This window comes from Dendrobium catenatum, unplaced genomic scaffold (assembly GCF_001605985.2).
Source record: "Dendrobium catenatum unplaced genomic scaffold, ASM160598v2 fragScaff_scaffold_576, whole genome shotgun sequence".
Taxonomy (NCBI): domain Eukaryota; kingdom Viridiplantae; phylum Streptophyta; class Magnoliopsida; order Asparagales; family Orchidaceae; genus Dendrobium; species Dendrobium catenatum.
The window spans coordinates 84,033-102,359 of NW_021319038.1; the positions used below are offsets into that span (position 1 = coordinate 84,033).

Sequence of the window (18,327 nt, forward strand, 5' to 3'; positions counted from 1 at the left end):
AAAAGAGCAGCTTAGCGGTGACAAACGCTAGTTTAGCGTTCGGCAAAAGCTTCATTTGAGACAGTTTTTTATTGATTTTTAAAATATAAAATTTTTATAGTAAAAAATTATTTTAAAAAGTAGAAAAAAAATTGCATCCAACAAAACCTAAAGCTAGAAACAATGAAGCATGAACTTAACGCTAGAAAATTAGTATTATAATCATAAACAAATCAAGCTTAGATAGATTGAATGGCTAAAAACTTAACGATTTACTCCGTGCCTTCATCTGACTCGTCCTCTGATGTCAAGACAGAGCGATCTCGATCATCATATTCATCATCGGAGAAATGAATATTCGCTTTTGCAGTCATCCTGCTCATTGCTAAGGTCTTGCTCGCTCTCTGAGAGCGTATGTTCACAACACTGGGAGTGATCGGAACCTCAAAAGTAGCTGCAGCATCGTCATCTTCGTCGTCGTCGTCGTCTTCATCATCATCAAACAAAGCTTCTCGCCGCGGCCTTCGTCGTACTGGGGCGGTCCTGGCGGACACCGGAGCCGGTGTTACTGGCGGCATTACCGACGAATCAAATTTGAGATTTCCATCCAACCCAAGCTTCTCTGGTCATCACAGAACAGTCAATGAAGTTTCTATCAGCACAAATCTATGCAAGGAAAATTATGCATCCACAATCAACAAAGCAAGATTGCTCCAGCGCTCCCCAATACTTGAGGTTATGGGCATTCTCTTTAAAGGGTGTTTGGTATTGGATTGGATTTAATTTAGTAGTATTTACTATTTAGTAAATCCTGTAAATTCGGATTTAGTAAATCTTAGACTGATAAATTCAGAAAAATGTTTGATATGATAAATATTAAATTCTGAGATGATGTTTTGCAATATATTTCAGAATTTATGACAGTTAGATATTTATAATGTATAATTATCAAAATTATTAAGTTCAAATTATTATTATTTACATTATTAATTACATATTTAGTGATATATATTTTAAGTTTTATTAATTAAGCTAATTATATTATTTTTAGTTACTAATATATCATTAATTATTCAATTAAGTTATGAGACAATTATTTTATGCACTAATTATACTATTAATTTACTCAATTATTATTATTTTAAAATTTTTAAATAAGTTAGCAGTGATAAATTAAGAGGCCCGTAGGGTTTGCCTTTCCTCTTCTCTTTTCGTCGTTGTTGTTCGGCTTCGTTGCTTCGTAGGAGCTGTATAGATTGCACTGTGTCGATTCTATGGCTCCTTCAAGGCTATTCGACTTCGCTCCTTCGACGACTTTCCCTTCCCGACGGATAAGAAGTCAGCCAAATCCCATAAATCTCGTTAAATTCAAGAAAAGATGGGATTTGGATTTACAGAGATTTAACGGGATTTATGCCGTAAATCCGTAAATCACGGGATTTACAAACGCGTGAAATACGTTTAACTGGATTTACGTTAAATCCTACTTAAAACTACAGCTAAATCCGATACCAAACACCCCCTATGATTTCTAGAGTTTTAAGCAAGCTCAAAAATATCTAAATTTCTATACATTTCATGAATTTCTATTGTGTAGTTATTCGGTTTAGATTTACCAGAAATAGCAGCGGCATGATCTTGTGGGAGTTCCTGGTCAGGTTGCAGATCAAGAGACCTGAGTCGGGCGGCCATCAGATTCAGTTCTTTGACAAGATCCTTGTCATATGATATTGCTGAAATCATGACATGCATGAGGCCCCTCATGCATTTTATGGCTTCTTGCTCTTCTGATCGGAATTGAATAAGCACAACAATTCTACACAAGGCAGAGAGATATGACTTCGCAGCAGATGTCTTCTTCTCCGAGTAGTTTACCACCTACAGATTGTAAAAAAGTATGATAGAAATTTATTAGTTTATGGCTTTTCATGCATTCAGTTCAACCTGAGAGCTAGAGCTGAAGGATGGTGGAAGCAAAAAAGCAAGTTCTAAGTACTAGTAACTGGGGCTGTTAACTATTCAATTTCAAGCCCGTTGAGTAGTGGTGTAAATGAGTTGAGTCAAATTTGAGTCAGGAGGTGTTCGAGCTCGATTTGCGAGTCAAACATCGAGCTCGAGCTCGAGGCGAGCTCAAAAGTCGAGCTTGAACTCAACTCGGGTTACATAAATGACCACATCAAGCAGCTCGATTTTAATTTCCCACCCGGTTTCTCGGTAAGCTAGCCCAGCCAACACTTTGGGGCGCTCATCCGCACAGCTCTTAGATGTTCGTTGCTTGCTTTTTCCTATAGATAAAAGAAAGATCTCGTGTTTTTTGACCGCAAGAGTTTTGAGAATATATTAAAATATTTAATGACTTTGTTTTGGGGAACTATTCTATGCAGCTTTTTTTTTAAACTGGCTACAGCCATTTTTTTTAAAATTTAAATGTAAGAAAAAATAATAATTAATTAATTTTAAAAAATTTAAAATTTATACGAGTCGGCTCGCGAGCTCATGAGCCGAGCCTCATCAAACTCGAACTTGAGCTTGTTTACGAAACTAGCTTGAGTTCGAGCTTATCGAGCTGAGCTCGAGCTCGACTCGTCAGCTCGATAAGCTCGGCTCCCCCCCCCCCGAACTCATAAACGAGTCAAACTCAAACCAGCTCGCGAGCTGGCTAGGCTCACTTACACCCCTACTGTCGAGCTCCAGCTCAAGATCAGCTAAAATCATTTGATCCAATCTCGAGCCGAGTCAAATCTAGTTAAAATTTCGCTGAATCCAATCTCGATTCAAACCAAATATAACTCATTAAACTTCATCGATCTTGATTCTGCTCCACCAGTAAAAACTTTTGGTTTTTTTTGTGCTTTCAACAGGAAACGATCAAAAACTCGATTCAAACTGGGCATAATAAGTGGAATCAATTACCTCTGCAGCAATGCGAATTCCCAGGCCACCTTCTCTGCAATCAATTCCAAGTTTTGGCTCCGCTGAATGGAAGGAATGTTCATCCTCAAGTTCCTTGGAAAACAGAGGCATCTGCATCATTTGCAGCATGAATCGTGAAGCTTGAACTGCAAGCTTTCTCTTTTTGAACACCATAGTAGAAGAACCTCCTGGATTACCATAAACACCAGGCCACATTGATCGCATCACAGGAATAAAAACTTTGGAAACGCACCCCTATTGTTAAAACAAGAAAAATAAGAAGTTTCAATTGGAAAGAGAACAGTAATAAAAACTTCAAATATGATCTATACTATTTCATAAAGCTTGCCTTATGAAGGGGCTCGAGCGCTGGATAATGCTCGAAGAATACAGACAAGCATTGAGTTAACCTGTGTGTATAAAGAATCGAAATTGAATTCCAGAAAGGTAAAGAATGGGAAAAAATGCAAGGAATGGAAATTAAACCTTTGCATCTCCTTGGTTTCATCACTGAAATAAAGGATAATCAACCTGCGTAAGAACAAATGATGGGAGCAGATAGGAATGCTGGGATATTTCGCACTCCAAAGGAGAAACTTTGCAAAACCTTCCCCGAGAATAGAATGGAGATTTTCCTCATAATCTGACTGATTTGTTTCGCAGCTAATATCTTTTTCCATTGCAGCGTGCAAGAGATTAATCACTCCGGTGCTACCAGAATTCTCCATATTGAAGGAATCCACTGTACTATGGGTAGTTGTATCAGACATTGAATGTTCAGGATCCAGATATATAGCTCTATCGAGTTCTGCAGGACCATGCCATGTGATGAGATCAACCAGTGCCATACAGGCCATCACACTAACTGGAGGAGGGCCATCGATGAGGAGCAGCCTCAGTTGCTTGACTATTTCTCCGCTTGGTCTTCTCTCTAGGAGTCCAAACAGACACAGGCATCTTGTAGAGGCCCTTTGTACATCAAGGTGTGCTTGTTTTGCCTGTTGCTCCATGAGATTGAGAATATTATGGAAAAAGAAAAATCACCGAAAAGGAACCAGAAGAAGATATCATTTTCTGGTAAAATATAATTCGGGATACGAAGAAAATTAGTAAAAGGTGTAGAGCACACTAACCCCAGGGAGCAATAAAGAATGCAACAGTTCAGAAGGTTCAATGGTTTTCCCTTGTAGAGACCGTAGAGATTCAATATTCTCTAGAAGGAGTGCAGCTACTGCTAAGCAATGCATCCACTGCATAAAATCTGCAGTTCTCTCTCGGCAAGGCTGAATAAGCTCCTTCAAAACACTACTAACAGAAGCTTCAAACTCTCCTGCAGCAGCATAAACTTTTCTTGCCAGTTCAGCGACTGCACTTGACCAGTGTCTATCTCCACCCAAACTAACTCCATCACCCATGACAATCTTGTTCCCATCGTCATCAACATCACACTCAAGAGGCCTGAGTAGAAGTTCCTGCACAAAAGAACTAGCAACCTTCCTGTTTGTGCTGTCTGAAAAATCAAGCATTGCACCCAATAATAGTAACTGCCTGGAAACAAAGCGATATGTTGATCCTGAAAATTTAAACACATAATTTCATCATAGAACGAGATAAAACCATAAGCAAACTGGCACTTTAAAATTCATATGGCCCAAAAAATGACTAAATCAAATAAATAGAAAGTATTACTTTCCTCGTGGACTAGATCTCACCTGCCAAAAGGTGAGCTCTCACCAAATCAACATAATCAGATACTATCTCGGGAAGGACAGTCTCTAGAAGATCATTCTTTTCTGAAGCTTCTGATGCATAAACAACTGCTTCAGTGCCAGTAGTATTTGCAGCATCGGAGCCTTTGACCTGTATTCCAAGAAGACTTTATAAAAGAGGATAAACACAAGTAACTTAATGCAAAGGATCATAATTTCACTAAAAGATTGAAGTTTTTATGATGAGATGTATCAAGGTGGTAAGGTGATCCAAGTCTGGTTCAAACATAAGAGGAATAAATACATCCTAGAAGAGCTGGTTCAAACTTCAGAGTAGATTTAATTAGCAAAGCATACGAAAACATGATAGCCCTTGTTAACTTCGTGAGTACAATTAAGAAATTTCTCATGCATATACAAGGATAAAACAAGATAGGAGTGCTGATCCTGCAATGTAAAGCACGACATGTTCTATTTTGTATAAACTACAAAGTTATATATCTTTACGTTGTCACTAACATCTATTTCCCAGCATTGAAAGTTAAGAAATATAACAAATTGGGATTGACACTTTTATGTATGTTTCCATTACTCCACCACTAGCCGCACTGTTTCACATAGATTACTATGTGATACATTCACATAACCTGGGCTAACGACGGTAGAGATAATTAGGGTTATAAACTTACACACTGCTCAATTGTTGGCAAGAAAATATAAAATAAAACATATCTAATCTATAATTCTGATAAGAGCAGCGATTGAGCATATATGCTCATCATATTGGACATAAATAGATGACATACACATATATCATGTCGGCATCTATCCTTATTAATGCCCATCATGGCATGTTCTCATGAGTTTGCGTATAGTCTAGGATATATGCACTCTACGATATATAACTTGACATAAACTCTACACATAAGCCTTTTCTTCATTTGGTCAGTTTAGGATGAGTCAATCTCCTCTTCTTCCTCTAGGAATGACTTACCCTACATTTTCACATGCGACTTCGACATTGCTGACTTAGGCAGGATGTAAGTTCAAGCTTCTATTTTCTTTACCACATTAAGAAAATAGTAAGGCTTTCTTGGCCACATATGACCAAGTTGTAAGTCTCATTTCATTAACTCTTCTAACACATTGAATACATGTTCGGACTTGATTAATACCACACAATCAATCTATAATTTTAATCATTTCCATCATTCAACTCTATTCTTTGTATCTCCTCTATCATATCGAGGTCACATACAATCAAGTTATAAGTCTCATCATTTACATCATTCCTCCATTCTCTATACGTCTTTTTACCACCTTGACGAGATAATTGAGACCTCCAGCGCATTCTTTGATATCTTATCAGCCATATTGAGAGGGCATCTGATCTTTCTTGATAATACACGATCAAGTTGTAAATAAGTCAGTCTTCATTTTCATACATTTGCTCATTCCTGCCTCTTGGAAGCGACACACTATATGGCCTGATTAAGACTAGAGAGGGAGTTGAAGGTAAACTTGAATTATGGAGGTCAACCTTAGAGTCTACAGGTTTTCGCTTGAGTAGATCTAAAACGGAATATATGAAGTGTAATTTTAGTAGTAATAGACCTAGTGAGGAGATTGTAACTTTGGACGATCAAGTCATTAATAAGAGTACACGTTTTAGATATATTGGATCTATTGTTCAGAGTGATGGTGAAATAGATGGGGATATTATCAGCAGAATTCAAGTTGGATGGTTGAAGTGAAGGAATGCATCGGGCTTGTTATGTGATAGAAATGTACCCCTAAACTTAAGGGAAAATTCTATAAGATGGTAGTGAGGCCTGCAATGCTTTATGGTGCCGAATGTTGGCCATTAAAAGAGAAGCATAATACTAAGTTAAGTGTGGCAGAGATGAGGATGCTCAGGTGGATGAGTGGCTTTACCCTTAGAGATAGGATACGAAATGAGCATATACGTGAAAAGGTTGGAGTAGTTCCAGTAGAAGATAAGATTAGAGAGAGTCGCCTTAGATGGTTTGGTCACATAAAAAGGCGGCCTTTCGATGGCCCGATTAGGAGAGTAGAGGTATTAGATTTGACTTGTGTTAAGAAAGGTAGGGGTAGACCTAAAAAGACTTGGTTAGAAAATATTAGGAATGACCTTTCTTTATTAGATTTAAACGAGAATTTGACTTTTAATAGGACACAATGGAGAAAAATGATTCATGTAGCCGACCCCATGTAGTGGAATAAAGGCTTGATGTTGTTGTTGTTGTTGTTGTTGTTGCTCATTCGTGCCTCCAATATGGGTGCTGCCATATGGCATTGTGCATCTGATTGAGCATCTCTGTACTCTCTGCAGCTTATGTGAAATTATAAATCCTTCTTTTGACGTCAGTTAAAGTATTTCTGAGTCAGCTTTTTTTTATTCCTAGGACATTCCACCCTTAATGATTTAACCTTATACGATCCATTCCAACTTTGACCTAACTAAACATACATTGATCCTACATGATTTCAATACAATTATTGACTCCTTAACCGAGAGTAATCTCAAACATATCTGGGGTGTAATTAACCTTAGGTGCTTGCTCTTTTGAGAAACTGTATCCCCATCATTAGATTAAACATTGATTGGAGTGACATGTCTTGTAAAGAAAATCTCTGAGCCGATATACTTAATATGTCTTCCACTGATACTCGTAAGGCTATAGAATCCATTGATTCACTATAATCAATCCTCTACTGCAACGCCACAAGTGTCCTTTGAAGCCCACAGGTTTATATATAAGCTTCCGATTGTGAGGTGTCAGGAAAATGTTTAACATCAACGATTATAAATTTGTGTTTTTTTTTTTTTCCAACTGAGCTCAGATTTTGACAGATTTCTCAGAAAACACCCATATGCATTTGTTAAGAAGACGTTTGTAAAGAACTCCCTTTCCTCAGCACCTTCTCTCTACCATTCCAAGCAAAAGTACAGGCACAAACGCTTCTCCCTTCCACTAGGATAGTTTGCACAAACATAGCTATATAGAAACAACATATGTGAACATGTTAACAGCCAGTATATCACTTCCTTCTCGAATGCAGTCAAATTCAAAGATGTTCATGCATCATGGTTAACATGAGCGCAAACCGTAAAGACATAGCAGATGCAAAGGTAAATGCATCTAACCAAAATTTACAAAAAAAAAAAGGAAATTTCAAATAATTGTAATGACATCTGAATGAAGAGAAACTGTTATTCATACTTGAGCCTCATTTTGCAAATGCCTACATAGAGTCCTCCAGTAAAGTGAAGCCTCTGCCTCCGTTAGCTGAATGCCAGAAGTGCAATTCCCTGCCAAGCATGTCAAAAAAAAAAAAAAAAAGAGAACGGATTGAGAGAGAGAGAGAGAGAGATGTTATTGAAACTACACACAAACGATAGCACATAATCCTTTATGAACTGTCAAAAAAGAAAAATAACTCAAATAAAAATCAATTCATTATACTATTTAAGGTTGGCTTTATGGATCATTATTCTTTATTCATTCCAATTTAGGTGATACCATAAATATTAGACCTATTTTTTACAATTAATCGAAACACTGCCAATCAAATGAAGTTATTTAGATTGACAAGTGATTGAGCTCAGAATAAATTTAAGTGCATTTAGAAGCTAATGAGAGCTCAAAAGAAAAAATAAATAAATATGATGGATCACAAAATGATTGGATTTACTTTGAGATGAGTACGATACATGAATAAACAATCAAAATATTTATTACACTTATCTCAAAAAATATAACACAGATTATCATGACCAAATTTAGGTTAATATCCCGACCCCAATTTTTTCGGCCATAAATTGGCCAACTATTGGCCTAGGGCTCCAAATATTAGCAAGTTAAAATATACTTCATCACACAAACAAAATCATGTGCAAAGTTCTCAATAAAGTATGTCTCCAACTAAAAGAAGGTTTGGATTGGGTATGCAAGGTATACTAAAGGACATGAAAGAAAATATAGCAAACATATTGTAATAGCCCTAATTTTTACATGATTAAAAATTCATTAATGACTTATTAATGAACCAAATTGAATTTCTCATATTTCAAATCTTTTTATTGGGAGCATTACAATATTGTGCTATCGAGCGCAGCGGCATTGCCCTCTCTATATGAAAGTTTTGGAATGGGCAGTGCAGACTAATTGGCACAACGAAGTTGGGATCTCTTCTTGAGAGTGTTGCAATGTTGAGGTCTGGGCTAGATCACTAAAAAAAAAATTTGACAAAATATTCAAAACCATTGTTTAAAAATCCCTCACCTCACCCATTCCTTCCTCATTTGCATGCATGGTTGGGTGAGAAGGGGAGAGAGGAGAGAAAAAGAAGTGATCGGGCAATATTTTTCGTCACTCTATTTACGAAAGTTGCTCTAAATATGATAGGTAACATTTATCATATGGTTGTTTTCAGTGGTTTTATTTTCTATGATTTTCTCTCTCTCAAATTCAATAAAATTATCTCGTAATTCAAATGATTTTCACCGTATAACTTTTCATATATAATAGGCATTATTATTCTGGGCATTTTGACATGATCATATTGAGATTTCACTAATTAGTTTTGCATATAAGCTATTTGGTATGAAATGAATAGGATAAAAGCTTGTATAAAATGAGCAGAAATTAATATATTAAAATCTAGACATTAAAAATCTAACATGCATAAAGTTAATGTTTGTCTACATGGCTTGTTTTTTGACATGATATGTGTATACTGATAAGCACACTGCATAAATTTACATGCTATGTTACTTGCATTGAATATGTGCATGACATGTGACAATTATTATTATTATACGCGTGATTTAGCATATGTGCGTAAGCAAAAAAGGCTAGATTAAAATAGTTGACTGATTCAGATTAGTCGAAGACATGTTGCCTTGCTCAGAAAGGCGAACTGACACACTTTCATTTAAATAAGGTTTGTGATGTAATCCTAAGTGATATGATGAAAGGTATAAAGAGATTGATTGATATGATACACCGACAGATAAAAGTAATGACTTTTGCATGAAGCCACCTGACTTGTGTTTAATATGACTAATTTCTATTTATAGAATGGATACAATTGATGAGATTAATTAATGTTTAGTCTGAATAACCTATAGACCTTGATATAGGAAAAAACACTATATTAATAGGCAAATGTCATACCTTGATGGTTAATACATAACATATGCATATAATTTAATTACATATGAATTGATAGGACATGACATGACATAATAATAACATAAGTAATATAATATGATTGATACATGAACATGATATAAGATAAGACTGATACAATTATATGATAAGACTAGTATAAAATGCATGATATACATGATATATGATGCATATACAAAGATACAATATGACAAGCATAGAGATTGACTTATTGATAAAATATATATGATAGTATGATAAATATATTGACATACATTATAGCATAAAAATTACATCTATAACCTTAAGCTGTATTGATAATTGATAGAAATAAAAAGCATGATTCATTCCAACTAATAGACATGATAACTATACTAATCTGACATATAGACTTCTATTCTAATATACATGCATAGATTCATAGTTTCACCTTATGTTGTAAATAACATTGATATAGAAATGACAGAGTTACTAATCCTTCTATGATAATAACATTGATTTACACTATTTAATTATTGTGCCTGGTTGCATTAATTACAACTGCTTATAGTGAATGTTGTTGTTCAAACTGATTTGGATTGAATCATTAACTGCGTATTATTTCTATTGTCAAGCATTGATAGCAATTTTAAGTCCTGGTAACCTATCGAGCTGCTAATTAATCATTTGTTTATATGATTTTAGGGAGGGTAAAGATCTAGCGGAGTGGCACTGGTCCAGAGTTGTTGGTTGAGGTATTTATTTATGTTGTCTATTTTTGTAGTCGTGAATATATTATAAGTATAGACTGATATGATAAATTATATTTATGGCTATTGTATATAGTTCTTTTGGGATATGAAATATATGTGTGTGTGTGTATATTGTTGATAAATGAAGAAAATTGTTTCCATTGTATTTATTTATTTTATATATGGACATTATTAATGACTCTGGCATTTGATTGGTAGATTTAAAAAAAGGCAATTCTTACAAATTAGATCTTAGAGCATCACACATAGACCTTTTTTTTCATATACGGATGATTCAATCAAAACACTATCATTGTCAGGTTCCAAGCCCCATATGAGAAAAGTGGAGGGTTGCGTTTGGTAGTCAATAACTAGCATAAACTTGTCAAACATTCGTACCATTAATCTTTTAAAACATTGTGTTAATGTTAGTGCGTTCTCTGCAAGTGACACACTATATGGCCTAAATATAGCAAAAAGCGTGCAAGGCCGCTGCACAAACGTCCGGGTGTATGTTATATAAATAAGGACTCCCACATCATGTACGGATGTTTGCAAAAAATTAGTTCAAGAAATTAGAATTATGATAGGAATATAGGATATAACTACACTTACAAGCAAACTAATGGAATTAATAAATATTGTGATTCATAGGAAGATAAATCTTCTATGTATTCAGGAAATTAAATAGATTAAAAACAGCTAAGGAGGTTGTGATATTTTGGGATTTAAACTTTAATATTTTTGTAGCAGTCAAAGTGTCAAACTATAAATGATATAAGTGTGATTATAAATAAAACTTTGAAGGATAATGTTGTCGAAATTAATAAGAATAAAGATAGAATTATAACTTAAAATATTATTGTTGATGCCAAGATTGTTAATATTATAAATGTTATGCTCTTCATATATACGTGTTCAAGAATAAAATTTTAGAATTACTTAAAATTAATATAAAAGATACTTCTTGAAGAAAGAATTTTTATTGGAGTAGATCTAAATAAACATATTAGTAAATTGATAGAAGATTTTAAAAACATTCATGATAGCTATGAGTTGAAAAGACTAATGAAGATGTTAAAATCATATTAGACTTTACTCTAGCTTATAATTTTATAATTGATAATACTTTATTTATGAAAAGATAGGATAATCATATCACTGGACGTAATCAAACTCAAATTGATTATTTTCTTATAAAAAATAGATCGTTTAAATTGTAATGATTATAAAGTTATTCCAAGTGAAACTTTATGCATCCAACATCGCTTATTAGTATTGGACTATAAGATGCAGTGAAAAAATGAAAAATAAAATAAAAATTTATCTTAATATTAGATAGGGGGAATTCAAAATTTGATAATAAAAATATCTTTAAGAATAAGATCCAAGACTTTAAATTTTGAGTTGTTCATGAGGATATTAATATTATGTAAGAAAAAATAACTAATGATATTAAGAATGTCGCAAAATATGTGTTTGAAGAATCAAGAGTCAAAAGAAAAAAAATGTAATAGTAAAAATAAATTGTAATGGAATCAAAATATACAAGAAAATATTAAATATAAGAAGCTCTGTTATAAATATTAGTTTAAATGTAAAAGTTTTAAAAATTGAGAAAGATATAGAGGGCCTATAAGGATTCTAAGAAATAATGTGATGTAAAAAAATTTATTTTTATTGATTTATATAATAGATTAAATACTAAGGAGGTTGAAAGATGTATATATAAGTTAGCTTAGCAAAGATATAAGAGAAGTAAAAATTTAATTTAAGTGAAATGCACTAAGGATGAAGATCAAAAAGTGATTTTCTTATAAAAGAATTTCAACATAGGTGGATGAGATATTTCAATAATTTTTTTATTAACTTTAATGACCTTAATACCCTAAATGAAAATAAATTTATTTTATTTTTATCACCGCAAATGTAAAATCGAAGCAGAAGAGGCTTTAAAGAAAATGAAGTTTGAAAAAGTAGTAGGGTCTGATAATATGTCAATAGAAATGTGAAAATGCTTAGGAGATCAAAGAATTTTTTGGCTTACTAAACTTTTTAATATTATATTGAAGACTAAAAAGATTTATTTATGACACCATGGAGAAAAAATATTTATACAGCCGATCTCACCTAGTTGGATAAAGGCTTGTTGTTGTTTTTGTTGCTGAACGGATGATTCAATCTGCAAGGGCAGAGGATGGAAGAAAAATATGAATTTCATGCCCTTGTTCACGTCATAGTTTACGCCTTCTAGTGCAAGTGTAATTTCATTGTTTATGTTAAATCATCTTTATTGTTTTACCCTCCATAAGTCATTTTGGAAGATAATTTCAAATAAGGAAAATCTATTATACAATGAGGTCTAAGGGTCACATAGTAAAATGGCCTTGATTATTGAACAAAAATTTGAAGAGTTGGCTCTCTCTCTTCTCCCTTTGTTTTGTCGCTAACAATGTCAAAGCCTTAAACGCCATAATCGCAAATGTCAAAGCCTTAAACGTCATAATTGCAAATGTCAAAGTTTATACTCATCACAAAAACAAGATATGTGCATTAAGTTGAGCAATTTAACATAATAAATATTGTATTTTAGTTTATTTTAGTTTAGCAGTTTTTGGATTTAAATTTTACAGTTTATTTTACTACATTGGACATGACTTCGGTTTGGTTCTATGAATTTCAAGTTGTTAGTTTGGTTCGTTTTCGTTTTCTAGTTGTTATTAGCTTGGCAGTTTGTTGGTAGATTCTCTGTTGGTTGTTGTCAGACAAGCACATAAAATTTCTCAGCGACTGTGGAGTTACATGCAAATATCTACTGGATGCAAAAGCAAGGGCTATTCGTCCTATATTCCTGATTAGAAATATAAAATTAGAATCCTGATAATCCCAATGATAAATAATTAATCAAGCAATACAAATATAAAAGATAAATTCCAAGAACAACTAAATATCTAAAATTAAACATGTAGCTTGCATGGCGTCCATATCCATTAAGGTTACCTTCACTTCCCTCTGATTTACACAAATACTGTCTGATACTCTGACCTTCCTTAAGGTGCACCATGCCATCTTTTAGAAGTGCATCCATCACTGCTTCTCCAACTGACTCATAGGTTTCCACATCAAGATATCTCAAGAGAACAAGAGGATCCTGATTGCAGCACTTTGTCAACCACTCTTCTTTCAACATCTTAAAGCATTCTTTCATGACTAGTGGAGACCTATCAGAAAGGCCCCTCTGGAGAACAGCAGTTCTAAGCTTGATGCTTGTTTTCAAGTGAAGATGAAATTCAATAAATGATGTCAGAAAGTATAACTACATTTTGTCAGAACTGTATCACTTTCTTTTCCAGTTATAGCAAAAGCGGGGCAGTCCCAGATATGCTAATGAGTAAACTAAATGAATAATATCTATTATGCTTGAAGCATAGCCTTACCTAAGACTTTGAAGTGGAAATTTACTTCCCAATACGAAGTACGCGGCCTTTCTAACTGACTCACTAACATCAAGAGTAGATTCAACAACTGAAGAAGATGTAGTATTACAAGGTGGCAGCGATAGGACAATCATTTTCCGAACATCCTACATAAGCAAAATAATTAATATTTCAACACAAGCCAAAATTATTAGGTTGGAAAAAGGAACAAAAAAACCTACAGCATTTTGCTCCTGAGACAAGTTCCTCAGGAAGAGCTCAACGATGTTTGAATTCTCTGTATCACTTGCAAAGCGTGACAATGCGCATACTGCAAAGCCACGGATGGTTGACACTTTGTCGTCCAATCGATGCTTCATGCTTTCTATGACTTCATCCCACACTTCGTCACTCACCTCTGCATCATCTGGTAGACGCATAATAATCTACAAAAGAAGCATATAAAATGTATTAATCATTGAAAAGAGGATGACAAAATAACTGAATTTGAACGCAGCGAGAACACTTTTCATACTAAAAAGGTAATCAAGAAAATATGTTATAATGTTATATGACGCAGAGGGAAATAAAAAGGCATATAAAGGTAATGGTTTGCTATTTAAGGATATTTCACATTTCCCTGAGCATTATAAATTCGAACTATTCAATTCACCTTGTAAAGTAGCAATTTAATTGGGCATCGGCCACATTCTTATTGTCATTCTTGAATTTTTTGCATACATCTATACTACTATATAAAAGTGACTTGAGATTTCATTCAAATGCAATCCTAGCCTTCTATTTAATTATATATATATATATATATATATATTCAAATGCAATCCTAGCCTTCTATTTAATTATATATATATATATATATTCCTCCTTGATTCCTTCTTATATAATAAATATTAACTCCTCGGGGCTTTTCCTAAATAATTCTCTCTCAGTTTGAAATTCAACTTAAATTTCTTTCCCTAATTAATTCCCTTCCAATTGTAATCAAAATTTTCCTAAATAATTCCCCCTCTCTTCTTGCTCGTCGCCCACCCTAGTGGGGCCCACCGGCTCAATTGCCGATCTATCAATACTCCCCTCCCAAAGAGCCACCTTGTCCTTACGATGGAACTAAGGAAACTATTGTTGAAGCATTGGATTGAAAGCAACATTGGACTAACATTAGGCCAAATGATCCCTACCTTGAGCATCTCTTTGATATATTAATCTATCAAACTCTTAGTTATGAACTTGGGGATGACGATATAGCCAAACACTGATAGGAGAGAATCAAGCAGCCGAATAGGTCCAGGCCATCTCTAACCGAAGGTGAAAAAGTATTTGCCGTCCGCCGCCAACTCCACCAGAACTCAAATTTCAGGGTCACGAACTCTTTTTTTTTAATCAAAAAATTATTCTAAAATTATTAAATTTTGTTTCTAAATATATTACTTTAACTTATGTTCTTAATTCTTTAATTTTGATATATATTTTATATGTAATTAATTTATTTAAATTTGATTCTTCATTTTAAATTATTTTTGAGTGTTAAAAGAAATGAAGTTCGGTTGGAATGACTCTTACTGCATTTTGAATTTTGAAGTGAAAATGAGTTTTTTCGGATGGAGAGGCCCTAAAGGCCATCGAGACAATAAACGTGAGAAATGAAAATGGAAGGCCTAGAACTCCAACAAATATGAGGCAAAACGCATAAAATCCAAACAGCAAATCGTCCGATAAAAATAAAAAGGCGTTCTTTCCGTCCCGACGGGCAGCGAAGGCGGCGACGAAACGTACGGCACGCTCTGATGAAGGCGTCCGCCGGGAGAGATCAAAGAGGGGTCTGATAGCCCGTGCGAAGGAGGGAAAGAAGCGGTCACTAGGGACGGTGGAGCGGATCGCAGTGAGCTCCTTCAGCTTTCGTGTATGGACGGCGTGGGAAAGCCGGCATTCGTCCAGGATTTCGGCAATCTGTCGGGCAAGACGATGATCTTCTGCCATTTTTTCCTGCTTTTCAGTGGTTCCAGAAAGTTCTTCGTGCGCATCACAATTGCTCTCTCTTCTGATTTCACTCCTTGGAGGCTTCATTGTGCATTCCACTGACAGACCAGGAGTTCCATTTTGTTCTTGAGCACTCATTTGACCAGAGGGGTCTGGGCGGGAAAGGGTTTCAAAAGAAACGGCGACGTGGATTGACTTTTGTCCCTGGCTTTTATCGGCTCCGTTAGGACCGAGGGCGCTCATATGTTGGCTAGGTCTTAGGTGTTAAGAATGAATTTTTATTAGGTCTGGTGTCCTCATGTAGTTCTACGTTCGGATGCTAGTAAAATAGTGTCACGTGCTCTTACTCTTTACCGCACGGCCCGACAACCTGACTCGGACCGGACTCAATATTGCTATCTACTGGCTGATTTGTGCAGATCGGGGTATTGCTAGGTATTGCTCGATATTGCTCGGCAATAACGAGAAATACTATTATGTCAAGACCAATACTTAGCAATACCAAGCAATACCCCGGTTTTGTTAGATGTTGCTCGGTATTGCTCGATATTGCTCTATATTGCTAGGTATTGGTTTTGACAGAGCGGTATTTCTCGTTATTGCCAAACAATACCTAGCAATACCGAGCAATACCCAAACATAGCAATATCGGGTTCCGGTTTGGGTCGAGTCGTCGGGCCGCACAGTAAAAAAGTAAGAACACGTTGCGACATGTTATTGACCTCCGGATGTAGAGCTACATTCGGTATCTGGACCTAATAATTATTCATTAAGAAGCGCCTATTTGTTTTGATTTTATTTTTTTCAAGTGAATTTAGTTTTGGAAGGGTGCTTTAGTGATGGAATTTTAATAATAAATATATATTGAATTTACATAAATTATTTCTAACAAACTCATAAATATGTTTTAATAGCTCATTTTCATTATTTATTTATTTTTATTATTGGGATTATATAATTTAGTATAATAAAGTATTCTTTTTTAAATGAATTAGGGATCTCATTATACTTAAGAAGCTAAAGTGATTACTTCAAAACTTCATTAATATGCATCAAATGTTGCAAATTTATAGGCATCTCATAATGAATATTCTGAAGCATAAAATCATACACATTTAAGTGTTTTTAAGCTCAAATTGGTTAAATTAACTATAATAGATTTAGGGGAAAACCAACCTACTCCTTATTCACAACTTGTGCATGCCCCACCTTGTTGCTTTGTTGGGAGGCAATGGTCCCTAATTAATAAGACTGCATGAGCAATTTAAACTTGGGTTATGATTAAGCATCAAGAGTATGTATTTGCATGATTCATTTGATTAGATCTTAAATTCTCTCAATTCATGCAATCTCTATAATTATCATTTTTATGAGATATTTTTTGGTATTTTATTGCTCTAGAAGATATGAATATTAAGATGCAAATATGTTGATTTATCGTAGCTTTTTTTTTAGACAACCTTCAAAATATTTTAAGAATTGATGCGGGCTAGAATATACGCGACGATAGAGTTGGAATTTTTTGTCTCAGCGTTGTATGGATATCCAGCATACAAACATAAGAGAAATAAGGCACCAGGATTTTTACGTGGAAAACCTTAGAAAGGGAAAAATCACGAGGTCACACTCATTTGAAAGAATCCCACTAGTGTTTGCTTAAGTTATAAGAGGCTAACTTGTCCTTAAAATTTAGGATGATCAGATTACAATAAGCAACTCTCGAGTTGAAATTCAGTTGCAAACGAATATCAAAATGCTGGCATCAGTTGGCGATCAGATAGAAAAATGGTATGCGTTGGTGGTCATATAGTCTTAGCGTCACTTGGAAGTCGGGAGGAACTCCGGCGTCACTTGGAGATCGGGCGGAACTCCGGCGTCACTTGGAGGTCGAGGGAACTCCGCCTTCACTTGGAGTTCAGACGAAACTCCAGAGTCACTTGAAGGTCAAGCGGAACTCCGACGTCTTGAAGGTCGGGCGGAACTCTGGCAGTGGTCGAGGAGGAGCTTCTTCCTTCTCTTTCTTCTTTCTCTTCTCTTTTTACCTTCTCTTCTTGCTTGGGTCCCCTCTTAAGAGAAATGAGGGGCTATTTATAATTTTCTGATAGTGGCATAACCAATAAATAGGAGGAAGATCAAGGGTAAGTTGAAAGTGATTTGAATGGATGGTCGATGTTGAATCACTTGATTGTGGACTGTTTATCAGACATTTAAAGCCTCTAATGATATCAAAATTCAATGATCTTAGACTTGTTGGATTTGCCTCGTCGAGATGCTCGATTCGACTATAAGCATGCCATATTTGGAAACTATTTGGTAATCCAAATTATGGATTAAAACTTCAAAAATGCGCTTCGGGTCTTTGATTTGGACTAGCTTGGGCTAGGAT

The 18,327-nt window shown here is 34.9% G+C and overlaps 1 protein-coding gene across 1 annotated transcript; it reads right to left on the reverse strand.

Moving 5' to 3' along the window:
• Positions 1-251: 251 nt before the first annotated feature.
• Positions 252-16,068, reverse strand: LOC110097993 (condensin complex subunit 3). Its single transcript, XM_020824684.2, has 12 exons — positions 15,525-16,068; positions 14,186-14,389; positions 13,965-14,110; positions 13,528-13,793; positions 7,847-7,935; positions 4,605-4,752; positions 4,026-4,465; positions 3,379-3,890; positions 3,242-3,302; positions 2,893-3,147; positions 1,596-1,857; positions 252-601 (listed from the first exon to the last, which is right to left on the reverse strand). Exons 1-12 carry the CDS (start codon positions 16,026-16,028, stop codon positions 252-254), a joined length of 3,237 nt encoding a protein of 1,078 aa, XP_020680343.2. The 5' UTR covers positions 16,029-16,068.
• Between the last annotated feature and the right edge of the window lie 2,259 nt (positions 16,069-18,327).

Bases quoted from the DNA above. Each gene is read 5' to 3' on its own strand.
- LOC110097993 (XM_020824684.2), bottom strand. From the start codon at position 16,028: ATGAAGCCTCCAAGGAGTGAAATCAGAAGAGAGAGCAATTGTGATGCG. The intron at 4,466-4,604 runs GTGAGATCTAGT...TTAAATTTTCAG, and splicing joins GAGAGCTCACCTTTTGGCAG to GATCAACATATCGCTTTGTT. The intron at 3,148-3,241 runs GCAAGCTTTATG...TTTTAACAATAG, and splicing joins CGCTCGAGCCCCTTCATAAG to GGGTGCGTTTCCAAAGTTTT.